Source organism: Hetaerina americana, unplaced genomic scaffold (assembly GCF_022747635.1).
Source record: "Hetaerina americana unplaced genomic scaffold, ioHetAmer1.1.p SCAF_9, whole genome shotgun sequence".
Taxonomy (NCBI): Eukaryota; Metazoa; Arthropoda; class Insecta; order Odonata; family Calopterygidae; genus Hetaerina; species Hetaerina americana.
Window position 1 is genome coordinate 33,419,648 of NW_027287538.1, and position 14,947 is coordinate 33,434,594.

General features: G+C 34.0%; 2 protein-coding genes across 4 annotated transcripts in view; both read left to right on the forward strand.

Moving 5' to 3' along the window:
• Positions 1–6,379, forward strand: part of sas (stranded at second) — a 178,894-nt gene extending 172,515 nt beyond the window's left edge. For 2 of the 3 annotated variants that reach the window (XM_071597508.1, XM_071597509.1), the window contains exons 11-15: positions 74–242; positions 422–683; positions 1,209–1,312; positions 2,442–2,662; positions 4,872–6,378. In XM_071597508.1, coding sequence (XP_071453609.1) covers positions 74–242; positions 422–683; positions 1,209–1,312; positions 2,442–2,662; positions 4,872–4,934 — 819 coding nt within the window. In that variant the 3' untranslated portion in view covers positions 4,935–6,378. Of the gene's footprint in view, positions 1–73; positions 243–421; positions 684–1,208; positions 1,313–2,441; positions 2,688–4,871 lie in introns of all 3 variants that reach the window. The other variant, XM_071597510.1, reaches the window with a different exon arrangement.
• Positions 6,380–9,508: 3,129 nt separating this feature from the next.
• Positions 9,509–14,947, forward strand: part of LOC139699047 (cyclin-dependent kinase-like 1) — a 109,032-nt gene continuing 103,593 nt past the window's right edge. Inside the window, exon 1 of the mRNA XM_071598050.1 lies at positions 9,509–9,587. Within this exon, the coding sequence (XP_071454151.1) occupies positions 9,520–9,587 (68 nt within the window). The 5' untranslated portion in view covers positions 9,509–9,519. The remainder of the gene's footprint in view (positions 9,588–14,947) is intronic.

Genomic DNA, 14,947 nt, shown 5'->3' on the forward strand with positions numbered 1-14,947 from the left:
CGAATCATGTTACCTCTAGGCAAATATTATTGGTGGATTCAAATTTTAACTTTTTTATTAATTCATCAATAAGGTATATTCAACAACGCAGCTCCTGCATAGAGCAACTGTCAGCTACACATTGGAAGGACTTAGACCTAGCTCAACATATGAAGTCTCATTGCTTCTGGTACCATTCCCAGATCAAAAAACTGAACTGATTGCAAGAGAAACTTTGCATATCACTACAGCTGCTGAGAAAGGTAAGTTAATTTTCAAATATAAGTACCTATTCACCTTGTTGGATTACTACTCAGTCTGTATAAATATCAAACTGATCCAAACTGATGTATTATCCCAAGAGATTTATTTCATAATGGTTTTATATGAGTATTCATCCACATTAAATCATTAATTTGGCCTCAATTCTTTCTGTTTCCAGATCCATATGGCTTTGATCTTAAGATAAAGGTTGATGCAGTCAAAGTATTCTCTGCCGAAGTCAGTTGGTCTGGCGTTCCATATCCTGAAGACAAATATGTCAACATATTCCGAGTGATATACCAGAGTGATTCAGCAAATACCAAAGGTGGAGAGGGGTCAGAAGGGGGAGCTGATGGTGAGGAGAGGAGCAGTACCTTCAAGGTTGCCAAGAGAGACCCATCACCCTCAGCACTTGTAGCTGGCCTCAAACCAGGCACAAGGTTTGTGTTACATGCTTGAAAACTAAAGGTACTACTGAGATCGGATCAATTTAACTTGGTGCAGTCAGTATTTGCATGATTCATGAAAGTTGGTAGTTAATAGCTAAATATAGGCATATGTTAATGGCCATATATAGGCTTTAGTCAAAAGATTTTTGAATTCCATTCGAGGAAGAAATGAGTTATCAAATTCAGAATAAACCAGGTAAGTATCCAATTTTTATAGAATCAAGTGCAAAGGCCAATGATTTTTATAAAATTTTATACCCTCAAGACTGAGGGAAAATGAAATGATGAAGGTTGTGATATAAGTAAGAATGAAATTCCTTCTTTCTAGTAATCCTGTTTTTTTTCATTTAATAATTAACTCAAAACCTGCCGGGAGTTTTATTGACTTTAGGTGAATGTGCACTAAGGATTAGCTTACAGTTACATGGATGAGCCCACAATTCCTTTATGTTGCTAATAATGGAATTTAGGAAATAATTACTGCTTTAATAATGTTTTTTAATCATTTCCTTACAGGTACAGAATGTGGCTTGAGGCTTACCTAACTAATGGAAAGATAAAGAAGAGTGATGTTAAGGATATAGTGACTAAGCCCTCTTCCTCATCAAGTACAAAACAAGGTATGTATTCAATGTTTCAGATCAATGGGTTAATATTAGATAAAGTAAAAGAATTTATGCATTTTTTTTGCCTAACACTGAGCTAATTGGAGCACTTAAGAGATGCTTAAATTACGTAGATGAACAGAGAAAATTAGATGGAGCAGAAGTAGTGGCAAGTGAAAGGATAAGATAAAATGGAGAATTTTAGGGAAAAAAGGAAGAGAGAGAATGTAATTGTTATTTCTATTATGTCACGAAAATGAAAAGATAACAAAGGCAATAATAGTTGAGGGGATCAAATGTTTGCATAATTTTTGAGAAACTCTTGAATGCTCACTCATCTTTTTTTATAAGCCATTCAAAATTCACTTCTCTGCAATAGAGCTCATATAATAACAAAGTAAATCCAGGTAAATATACTCAAACCAAAAAAAATGAAGTGACAGTGATCCTTAAGTATAGTAAATCCTGGGAATATTCAAATAGTACAATAATGTTATTTGCCCATATATAGGTAACCAAAATTTTAAGTAATTATTGTGATTCATCCTTTAAAATTTGACTACTTGTAAAAATTGTTGTGCTTATTTATATCTCTAATTAGTGACACTGGTCACAATCCTGCAATTTCTACAGAAAAGTTTTAAAATGTCTCATTCTAAAGGCATAAGGCATTAGGTACAACAAATAATTTTAAGTTGATCTTAATATTTTATTTGTCTTAAGTGAAATTAATTTGAAGAATGAAGGCTTATTTTCATTGACCTGTTTTCTCAAGAATTCATTGAAAGGTTGAAAGTTGAGAATGAGATTCACCCATGACAATGTGATTATTTCCACTCAATTAATCAAATAATGGTCAATTTTCTACAGTTATCACAATACCTAACACCAACTTAATAAAAAAATTGGTAGGGTTTTTAATCTCTAGGTTAAATATTTAAAATTTGCAACCAAAAATATAAATAGTTCATCCAATCAAATGATTCTGAGGCAAAATTGACCAATTCATTTCAAAAGACTGTATTTTATGCATTGAACAAAAATGTATGAGATAAAATTTCCATGTATTTGATTGGTGATAAAGTAATTATGATTATTTAAAACTTTCAACGGCTAACACTTGTTTCTTTATTTTTTGGTGCAGGAAAACTAGAGGCATCAGTAGGGGAGGTCGGGAAGAAATCTACGGAAGAAAGCGGGGACTATTATGGGGGATTGGTGGGTGTATCAATATTGGCAGCCCTCGCATTTGTTGCAATCCTCATTCTTCTTCTAATGCTCCTCAAAAGGCAGGGCCAAGCTAAAAAGGCAGCCATTTCCACAGCCAGAAAATCAGAATCAGCCTATGACAACCCGACATACAAGGTAGAAATCCAGCAAGAAACAATGGGTAAACATATTGCATACATTTAATTATTTATAGACATAAAATGCTCAAGTGAATGAAGATGAAAGAGATCCTCCTAAATATTATATATAGCTTTATTGACAAAGAAAATATGAGGTATTATATGCTATTTCATTTTTATTCAGATTTAATATTTAAAATGTTCCTACCTATTCTGGAGTTCAGTGAATTTCATATTTAACCAGTTATATTATGAACCTGAATGAGTAATCAATATTAACTTGTTAAAACAAAACATTTACAATTATGCACATATTTATGAACAAATCTACAGTTGTTTAGTTGCAAGTATGATCCTTATTATCTCAAGTTATAAATATATTAGCTTCAACATATCCTAGTAGTCATAAATCAGGCTTAATAATGGTTCACTGTTTGCCTTACAATGATAATATTGGCTCATTATTGCTGTTATTCAAGCCAAGGTTATGGCTCCAAATGTATAAAAATTGAAATTTTGGCTAAAATTTACTGGCTACTCTATGAACAGTTTTGATTACTTTGGACAAAAACATTTTTTTTTTAATATCAATTATTGTGAGCGACTTACCACAAATTTCTAGACGTAAAGTTAGCAAAAAAAAAGTTGTGAGTGCAATGAATATGGATAAAAACTTTCCAGTGAAAATTTGTGACTACAAAGACACTACAAAACAAATATCACACTGGTATAAAAGGACCATTTAGCACTAAGCACTTGTTTTCCAAAATTGAGTCCCATTCAGAAAGACCTAAAATTTAAAAGAGATGGTCACAAATAAAAGTAAGTGTTTACATGCAACACTCATTAAAACGTCCAATTCGAGAATCATGTAGTAGCGCTAATTTAAATTATCAGATAAATTTGAAAAAACAAAAGGGATTTGATTTTCATACTATTTTCATTTGAAATTTTTTCCCTACCTATATCATTTGAAATTAAGTTTCTCCAGCACAAATAATCTTCATTGTTAAAAATAGTAGAAGCCACAAAATTATTAATGTAAAAACTTTGATTATAACCATATTTAAAGTAACTTTGCCAGACAACTACTTTGGAAAAGGACCAATCTGGGGTTAATGAATATGTATCCTGGTAATTAAAAAAATGATCAGTAGCAAGATGACTTGAAATCTATAGAATGATATTATAAAGTGAGATGTTATGAATGAACAATTTAGAATGATCACCTGAGTCAATGAGTGCACAAAGTGATAAATACAAATGTTGAATATCTTGTGGCTTGAAATTTAGGCAATTAATCAGAGAGCAAATAATAGATCCTTTTATTTTCTAAGATATGTAATAAAAACCGAAGTATTATTGAGTGATCCTACCTCTTTACCTAACTAATGAATGAGTTATGATTTGAAGACTAAAATATTCTATAGAGGGTGCCTTGACAGGCCCATACATTAATCTTTTAGAGTACAAATTGTCTCCTATTTTAAATTATTTGCATAATCACATTCCTACTATCCCTTCAGTGCTAGAATAATTATGAAGAACTATTTATTATTTTAATTACCTTTATGGTAATCCTTGATATAAAAAATTCTGCTTCATCATAAACCAGTAGTCATAAACCTTTGCAGTCAATGAACAGAGGGTAGTCACCTAATGAATTATAAGAAAAATCATATTCTGAAATACTTTAGCATCATTTAAGTTAATATATACTGCTGTGTTTTGAATTGTTGCCTAGAATGATGCTTTTTTGTCTGTTTCAAATAATTTATGTACTTTCAAACCTTGAATTGCTAAGATATATTTTATATTGTGCTACTATTCAAATTATCAGGATGCAAATGCTAAAGATAGCATATGAACATCATTGGATTAAATACATATGGCGGAACTGCAATCTTCGAATCAAATTGGTATTGTACATTGTAGTGTGTTATTTTTAATTTATTTTGATATCATATCTTTGTCTCTTTTCTTTTCCCCCATCTGGGGGTGCCACCACTTAGAAATTTGGTTGAATTTTCAAGAAATTATGTCATGCCCAACCTAGTATCAATAAGCATCAGGTATTGTAGAAAAAGAAGATTTTTTTGCGTCGGGAAAGTCAAACTCAACTACCTTGTCTTTAATTAGTGAGCCACCACAAAATATTTAAAAATGTTTAAATGATGATTCTCAATATGTGTGCTTCTAATGCTTGAATTACTTTCATTTTACAGACCTCTGACCATGATTCAACAAATGGAAGGATAAAGAACTCAGCACGCCTCCAAGAGGCATGAAAAGTTAGACCTGCTACAACCAAAACATCTCTCATCCATTGTCATCTCATTGACCATCATCATCATCATCATCATCACCATGAAAATTACTATCACCCTTAACCTCATCATCAGATGCATTAACTTCACATCATAATTAGAATTTTAAGACTTCTTCCATTTGTCAAAAGTAGAAAAAAGGCAACATTTGAAGACTTGAGACATTTTCCAGCATTACAAGTTCAAATATTTTTTTTAATTATTTGTGGTTCATGTTGACATTAGTACAATTAATTACCATTGGAGAACAGTGTACCTATTCTTGAAGAACTTTAACATTTGTTTCATATTTAAATGTTCATCATGACAGAAGAACTATATATACATATTTGTACATTTGTAATATTTAAAGATATTATTAGAGTAACTTGTTATCCAATTTACTTAATTTTTAAGGCAATACCTTTAAAATTGTGTTCTACAGTGCACCTCACTCTTGGCCTGAATGCCATCACACAAAATAATTTGTAAATAGTATTGTTTTCTGCCAAATCTGAAGCTCGTAAATACACCTATTCTGGTGAAATCAGTTTTTCATGTTTTGTGCCATTACCTGTACATTGAATGTTGTAACTTAATGCAGTTAAGACAATATGATGACTATAGCTACTCTGTTGAAAAATTATAAGCATTAATTGTCTGAATTTCAATTATTTTTTACTTTCAAATGCAACTGAGAGATATCTCCTTATCAAAAATAATGTTGTAATGTCATCATGAATTCTATTAATGCTGTGATAGGAACTAATGTGTACAACTGATATATGCTTTGAATGTAATTAAAATGTTTAGATTAAAAATCATACTATTAATGTAACTTAGTTAGCTGTAATGATGTCCAGTTTTACATGCAAGAACCTAGTTCTTAGCTATGTAAAATTAACCAGTGGCATGGAGGCAAATATTCTCAGGGGGATCATTAAATTAGCAGTGTGTATGAGAAATTGCCAGTCTCTCAGGATCAACTATTCTGCTCAACAGAACTGACAGACCACTGGTAAATATTTAAGTATTTGTAAAGTTGTGGCATGATTGTTTGCTATTGTGACTGTGACATAAAATCCCTTCTTCAGTTGTTGGGGGGGCTCATAAAAATGGAATGTAGGAATAAAAATAAATATCAGGAGTCATGTATGTCCAATCAACTTGAATTTCTGTACTTGTGGGATCAGCAGTTGCACACACATTGAGGTCTGACTCATCTGGAACAGCAAAAATTTGCCTCATGATTTCTTTATTGATAAATGTCATCACCTACTTAATTACTACAATGAATGGGTCCCTACTTCCTTATATCCATTGTTAACTGTAAATTGTTTGATGACATCATTTTTTACATGGAGTAGTAAAATTCTCAGTCAAAAACTTGGCGTAATTTTTGCAGGAAAGATAAGCCTCAGCCTTCAGTTACTTTGAGAGATGAAAGAAAATAATTTCAAGCGTGAAATCCCTCTTGCTTTAAATCAATGTGTGTCAATCAAATGTAATCCCACATTTTATAACACTGCCAGATAATCGTGGTTATGAAATTCTACCAGTATGTTACGGCATTTATGAAATAACATACCACAGGTGAAACCAATAATATCACAGAATTCTAAGCAAGCTGGATTGGTACTCTCCATTTAGAACTAAGGGTTGTATAACATTGAAGGGCATGACCATTGGCAATGTGGAAATTAGTATTTCTAGAACAAATGATAAGCATAATGTTATGCTAGTGAAACAAGAAATTGCATGTTCAAATAATCAATTAATGTATGGAATACTTGAATATGAGAATAAGAATAGCAAAGAAATAGGTGATGCACAAATAATATGAGAATAAGGAGAGCAAATTAATGAACACTGTGTAATGTGTAGAAGAGCATGAGAAATTGCAATGTCAAAATAATGAGTGATGCGGAAGATATGAATGCTTTTGAGAGATTTATTATTTATAAGCACTCAGAGTCATTCTCATTCGCACCAGGGTGCTGGTTGGTCAAAACAAGATAGAGTATTAGCAGTCTCCAGAACAGAAGAGAGTATTTCAAACAATGTGTGATGGAAGAGAAAGAGGAATACAAAGATCAGTTTGGAGGAGATTAGAGAAATGGAGTGATTTTACTGAAATTGCTTAAAAATGAGGGTTTTTTATTTCACCTATGCTAACAGGAATTGGCATGAAATGTTTATGTGCACTAAGCAGCAAAGGGCATAGAGAACTATGAAAAATTACAACTTATTTAGTAATGTGATACACCAAATGGATTACTCAAGAAAATTTGTAAAAATAGCTTCAGTAAATTGAGAAATGTCTTTCTCACCACTTTTAATTGAATCATTAAGCATATAAGGCTTCAAAAAAGAATTATTGCATTTTTCTAAGTTATTAAAAAAATAAAATAAAGTAGATCTGTGTGAGGATTGACCAACTCTCCACTCTGTACCTACTCTCTGGACACTACATCTGCATTAGCCAAGCTCTTGTATTATTTTATGAAGTCCTATTTTGCACATCATCGTGCAGAATTATTTTATCTCTGATTATATCTCTAAAATATAACTTCACCACAAAATGCGTCTAAAATATAAAACAAAAGAAGTATTTGCATGATGCTTCTGCTCGAAGTTCAGAATTCCAATCCCATATGCTATAATGTAATGCTTGAATTTTTCTGAGTGGAATCACAGGATGGTGTGAACCCAGTCATTGAAGTCCCTTAATATCCTTATTAGGTACCTCTTCAAGAAGTTGTATTTATGTTGAGGGAGTTTCCATCCCTTTTAGATATACAGTTGCATTAAACTTTTAAAACGACTGTAAATATATGTAATAACGTTTCATTTACTAGTTGACTCTGAAGAGCAATGGTCTAGCCTCACTGACACAATAGATCTGATTATATCCTCTAAATTAACCAATATTGGGCCCAGATGGAGGTATGGATGGGTGACCTCCATATTTTTACTGTAGTGCTTTTGTCACCTGCCTGAATGTGGCAGACAGATCAAACATGGGTTGGCACAATAGACCTAGAGATATAAATTTCCTGTGTTCCTGTCAAAGACCCCCCCTCTCATCAATAATCAATCTATACCATTTAACACAATGTTTAAAATTTTCTCTGCAATAACAATTCTTTTGAGTAAGCTTGAATTTATCCATTAAATATGAAAAAGTACTGATGTTAGCATGCTTTAAAAGAATTACATGCTAATTCATTCATTTTTTATGCTCTGTGGTGACATCTCCTTGTAAGTAGCAACACATTTCGTGATCAATTATTTTTCTTTTTAAAAAATCCTAATAAAAATATGACCTTTTTATCTTCATGGAATTAATGTGAGTCAATCACAGTGATGTAATTCTATATCAAACCATCATATCATGCATTATTCATTAATTTTCTGCTTTCATGATACATTGCAAATAAATCGTAAAATTTTAAAACAGCATTTGAATACAAACAAACATTAAAGTCTGATACACCATCATGCTAATATTCAGAATATTCTTTAAACCAATAACCTTTTGAAATAATACTCCCACACAAATTCCTTTCCGATGTATTTACAATAGAATTGAATAAGAAGAAAACCATAAAATTAGCCATAATCATTAAAAGTTTGCTTGAATATTGTAGCTTAAGATGTGATGTTCAGACACTATGCTGCAGAGTGTTTTATAAAAAACCCTTCAGCAACCTTAATAAAATATTTGTGTTTCACATTTCTAAAGTTCTAAACATGATTTGCATTACTGTACTGAAAAAGTTTCAACGTAGCAATCTATTATTTCAGCAAAGGACTTTGAAGCTGCATTGACATTTAGCTTACCTACCCCACACTGCATTGTTTGGCATTTACAACTTTAATAAAAATAAAAAAGGACCAATGTATAATACCAATGCTTACATTGGTAGAAAACCCGAATTATGAAGGAAGTATGTAAATTATGTAGGGTATGTAAATTATGATGGAAGATGGCAATGGCACTGAGCAAGATAGCTTGAAGGGCTGCTACAGACCCATCCTAAGATTGAAAACCTGTGGTGATGGTATTAAACTTCCTACCATGAAGGTAGTACGAAACAATATCAAAACACAATTCACAAATAACACGAAAACAATGATAAATAGATGGCACAAGTAAAAATAAAATACTCCAGTGTGATGTACACACCCGTGTTTAAAGCTACATTGCAGTCGATGTGTTACGAAGTATTAACTACGTTAAAGGCCTATTCCGAATGTGGATCATTCGTGTAGGTAAGCTCTTGTGTCGCTCGCAGCGAATCAATTACCGGACTGATAGTTAAATCCTACCCTGCGTTGCTGGAAACCACCGATCGAACTGTTTAATCGAACGCGGGGATAGGGCGTTGGTTCGGATTTTCTCCACGTGGCGGACAAAGCGCGCCGACACGAAGGACTTCTATGGCGTCGTCACTCGCTACTGTGAGACTCAAGGGAGTAGTCGACATATCGTCCGTCTTCGGCACTGTTATTGTCCTGAAGACCTACCTTTAACACTTTCGGAAACACGAAAAGGACCTGCTGCATGGAGAAATGGTTCAGTGAAAGACGGTTCTGGCTCTTCGGCAACCGCCTGCCATTGCTACCTCGACGGTAAGTAGGATTCTCGATTTATTATTAATCCACAATCCAGTCCCTTTCGAGGAAATTCGAGTAGTTTCAAAATTCGCAAATTAAGATGCAACTCACTTTTGGTATCCTCATCATCAAAGCATTACTTACCAATTCAGCACAAACATTCAAGCAATACTTGCACGTGTATCCAAATGGTCCCGTCCCCCGAAAATTTCCCTATTGATCAGTTGCTCAGACTTTGGCGAGATTTAGGTGCCGGAAACCTCGCCGTTAAATTAAATTATTTTTTTCACAGCAATGTAGGTACCTATAGCTATCCGCCGATGATGGCAAACAAAGCTGGTAAGATAGTTAAGTGATTTTATTGGTTTTCCCATTCGTGCACGTCGGTAGTCAAGCATCGAAGATCACGCAAAGGGCAAAGGTCGACCGCAGACTGGAGGATTCCTGTGTCAAATGTTGAATCCTCCGTAAATTAAGCTGAGACGGGTACTATTTCTTTTTTAATGTGGGTTTTTTTGATCCAGCATCCACGCGTGGAAAATTACTTTGCAAGGAACACAATAGGACTCTATTCTGTCAATAGAAATTTGCGAAATTTTCTCGAGACTTCAACTGGGGTGGATTGTTCATTTCTACCAGTGTATCAATGTCCGACCCGTCCATTTCCCGCCCTGAAGGTGATGGGCGAGTCGCACATTGAAACATGAGCGGAGAAGCAAAATCCGAGACGGTAGAATTCCCGATGATATTTCACCCTAATAATACGCCCCCGATAATTCCAGGTCTTTTATTGATTGTGATGAAATTACCATCAGGTTTCAATTCGATAAAGCTGATTGAAATAACTTTTATCGCGATGGGTAGGTAAATGAAATCGGAAATCGAACTGATGGCTAATCGTTAATGACCATTGGGTGGAAAAATATTCGCGGGATTGAAGTCTTGAGAAGCCATGCGTTTTTTCATTGTGATCAATTGAACCTTAATAGTTAATATATTTTTAATAATATTTTTAAATCTATCTGAACTCATCTTGAAGGATTTTTTTTTAATTTCAACCATTTTTGGTCATTTTTTCTATTTTAGTAATTATCCTCCTCGAATTTTCAATAGATTGATACGAGATAAAATTTTTTACAAAACATGATTAGCTGATTTCTGAATGAATAATGCATTTTTATTACTCGAAACATCACTCCATTGTTGACAGTTTAAGGCGAAACGCACGAGGTAGGGTAAATGTGACACCCCAATTAAAAATAAAGAAACTTAGCACATCATGTGAACGCATGTGTATCTAAAATATTATGACCACCTCACTAATATGAAATAAATTAATTCGCTACTTGATAATCAAAATAGCACTGGTTTACGTCACGTTTAGTCTTGTTCAAAAGGCATAGATCCAATAAGGGACATTCGAACATTTTTCAAAACATGCCGATTGATGCAGAATATCTAGTATTTTCTTAGTCAATGGAAACATGAAATATAAAATGAAAATAAAAAAATGAAATTGTGCGCGATGCACACAAATTCACATAACAGATATATTCTATCAATGTACTCACTCACTTGAGACGCATTCCGTCTCCGTCGGTAATGAAAACAACAAACACAAGGTTTTTACGTAATATCAATCCAAATATTTGCGACACAGTTAAGTTTTCATTTTTTTATCCAGTCAGTGTTCCCACGATTCTTGGTAACGTTTCGGGCTAAATACAATTCGGGCCTTAATTATCGGTTGCTATCCATATAATTTATGTTGGTTTATTATATCTTCATTGTGTCTTCTTTGAACTCTTACGTATATAGTATTTTTATCTATGCATCAAATAAACAACGCTAATTTTTCTCCCCCAAAAACTATATGAGAATAAATATCCTGTGGTCTCACCAAGTATTTTATGTATGATTCACCTCTCTATACTTACTGCACTCCCGTCCAGAATTGTTCTCTTACTACTCATCCATTGACCATCTGGCGATTTTCCTTTCATCATTTTTTCGACATGCCCATCATTCAAGTGATGTTTTTCATCATCTTCCCAGGATATCATCTACGGTATCTTATTACGTAGTCCAACCTCCTTTTCCCCGGTACCCAATCAAGTCCAGTATATCTTTATCCTATTATATGTCGTTCTTTTTACCTCATTCTCCAGACCCACGACTTGAAAGCCTCCGCTATATTGATAGCTGTCTTTCCCACGCACCAAAAAGAACGTTTTCTTAACCTTATGTTCAAAGTTCACTCAATCAATTCTGTACTAAACAAAAATGGTTATTTTGCTTGTGCGATGTTTTTTTTTAAATCCTTAATCATTTAACTTCCTGTCGTGTCCACTAAAGGAAAAAAAATTAAGCGTGAATTGATGAATAGAATCAGCCGATGCGCCTTTCGAGGCGCTAAGTGCCGTATGTATGCCCCTCACTAAAATGAATGCTGTAAAAATTATATATATGAATTCCGAGATAACGCTCGTACACTCAGCCATTGTATTCATGATGGATATTAATATGAACAAACGTTCCTTCACAAATTATTTCTTCAACTTGGTTCATTCATTCATTTTCCTACTTCACCACCTATATTTTAGTTTGTGTTTCACCCTTCGACCTGTGAAAATACTCTATTTTAATATTTATAAAGGAAATAAAAATCAACTCTTAATTTTCTCTTTAAAGTTTCCCTAAAACAAGCATATTTTGGAAATGGAGTCCCATACATGAAAACCACCCAGTGATTTTGATTTATCAACATGAGAATTTAATTTTTTCTACTGACAGAAATGAATGTCAATCATTCAGTATTTACTAAAGTAGCATATTCCTAAAGATACGATTTCTGCACTAATGGCGAGGATTTGCTCCGCGACACTGAATCGAAACGATATTGAAAAGGGTAGAAAAACAACGCTATCCCGCAAAAGTTATTTAACGACCATGGTTTGGATGCTGCGCATCATCAGATGATGTAACATAACAATACAGGTAAAACCTGTAAGTTTTTTGGGTGTATGTGTGTTGGCTAAGAGAGTGAAGGAAGAGGTGGGTCTAAGGTATGAGAATTATTTTTGTGTATTTACACATCCACTTATTAGCGCCATGGGGATGGGTTGTTTTGTAATCCACAATGAGCTGTGAACCATTGTGGAGGAGAAAGAATGGATCAACTACCTGAATGATGGTAGTATTTCATTTAAACCCGAGACTCTCACGTTATAAATGATCTTTCCGGGGACGGAGCAAGACAAGCCGCTTACGCAGTGAGAATCTCCGCTGGTAGATGAAAGGAAATTGACACCTCTCTCGGCGCCAAATAGCGTTTTAAATTATTAAAAGGGAAGAGAAATTGGGAAGTAAGATATTAAATATAAACGGACGAGTGTTTAGAAATAATTAGAAGGGATAAATTCGGATACAACATACCTCATTGTAAAATTGTAATGATTATGTAAGCACCAGAGGATGGTAGATATTCGGAGAGGATAAAAGAAACATGGACCATTTGGAGGAAATAATTAGGAAATTTCATGATAAAAAAACATGAGATAGTGATGGGGATTTGTAATACATTGGCGAGCGAATGGAGAAATAGTATAGGGCAGGGGAGAATACGCCAATAAAGACCGTGCTGAATCGGCAATCGAGTTTTATAGGAGAAAAGATTTAACAGCGGCTATTCCATATTTTAAAAAACATCACAAGGACAGTAGGAACCCATAAATTCAGGATAAAAGATTAAAAATCGCGGATTGATTAACAATGGCAGATAATGATGCTCAATATTCAATGGAGCAAAGGAAGCGTTGTGTAAGGAACGATGAAATAATACAAAAAACGTAACTATTTAAAGTGGATATGATGATCGAATTATTCGAAGATGCGTAAGAAAAGGACGACGCCTAAAATTTATCAGATAAGAAAGTTATTCATAAAGAGGAAAGAGGTTCAGAGAAGGCTGAAAAAGGAATTGGGGGGACTTAATACGATAATAAACTGGCGTATGTATAAAATGGGAATGAATTGTGGGCGAGGATAATGTGAGTAGGGAATCTCAAATAAAAAGGCACAAACAAAGGGACGCCCATAGAATTGGCAGTGAACCAGGCAGCACCGCCAAAGAATTACAAAGAGTTTCAGAATAAACGGTGAAATACCTTTAGTCTCATTTATATACTCATAATTAAGGAGTGTGGCCCGAAGAATTCGTTATTAGATTCGTAAATTATGTTTACAAAATGTCGAAGCTTGAATTAACCAGTAATATATTACCTCGGGCATAGTTGAGAAATTTACAGAATCAACGTGAGAGATTTCGGTATGAAGATAATTCATAGAAAGTAATAGGATTCTCAAAGAGTAGGAGTGCTTTACACTTCAGAGTAGGAAGATATTGTTGAGCAGGTGGAAAAGTGCTTGTATTTGGTATAATAATCAGGATTTCTGTTGTAAAAGAGAAATATGAATGTAAGTGAGACTTGATTGGAGTAGAGACAAAAATAAATTCGTATTCAGTTAAGGTTTTTCATAAATATTAGCATTATATGGTCAGATAGACTTTAGATTTCGAACTTTTCAAGTGTATGTATAGTGATACGGATAAAATACGCTAGATGAAGAGAAATCAAAGTAAGAAGTTTCACATATGAGTAAGAGTGATAGAGAGACATTTAAGCATACTCCGACAGTGGATGGATGACGACAGAGGCGGTGACTGATTTCACAATGTCAAGACAACGGAGGAAATTGAGGCAGGACAAGACTTTTGGAGTAAAGTTTACAGATCTGACCAAGTAAATTTTGTACGAAAAAACATGGTTATGTTGCGTGGTAGTTCTTTTTAATCCAAGAAGACATACAATAATTTTCAGGTACCGCACTAAACCTTCCTTGAAACGTTAATATTCATTAAATTAATTGAATTCCTCATGCTGTTTTCAAATTAAAATCTAACCGAGGGTTACACACGAAAATTTTAGCAAAAATTTACAAGGTCGGAACCAAGCCACAGGAAATCTGTATTGACGACCTGATGATCTACCTCTGATCAACTTCGCTTTGTCATAGCTATCGAATAGGGAGGGGTCAGGTATATCAAAGATTGAGTTTCATCAACATATACATCTACACAATACCCCGCAAGCCGCCGTAAGGGCGTGTGGCGGGGGTTGTTAGGTCACCACCCGTAAACTAGAATACATCCACATGCAAAACCAAATTATGTTTCCTCTACACAAGTATTGGTTTGTTCATGCACTCGACAAACCTTAATTACACGAAAGAAAGTACAGATATGCCACAATATTTCATAACAGGATACGTAAATTAAAATCATTCAGCAGAACTATTAAAAAGATGAATCTATT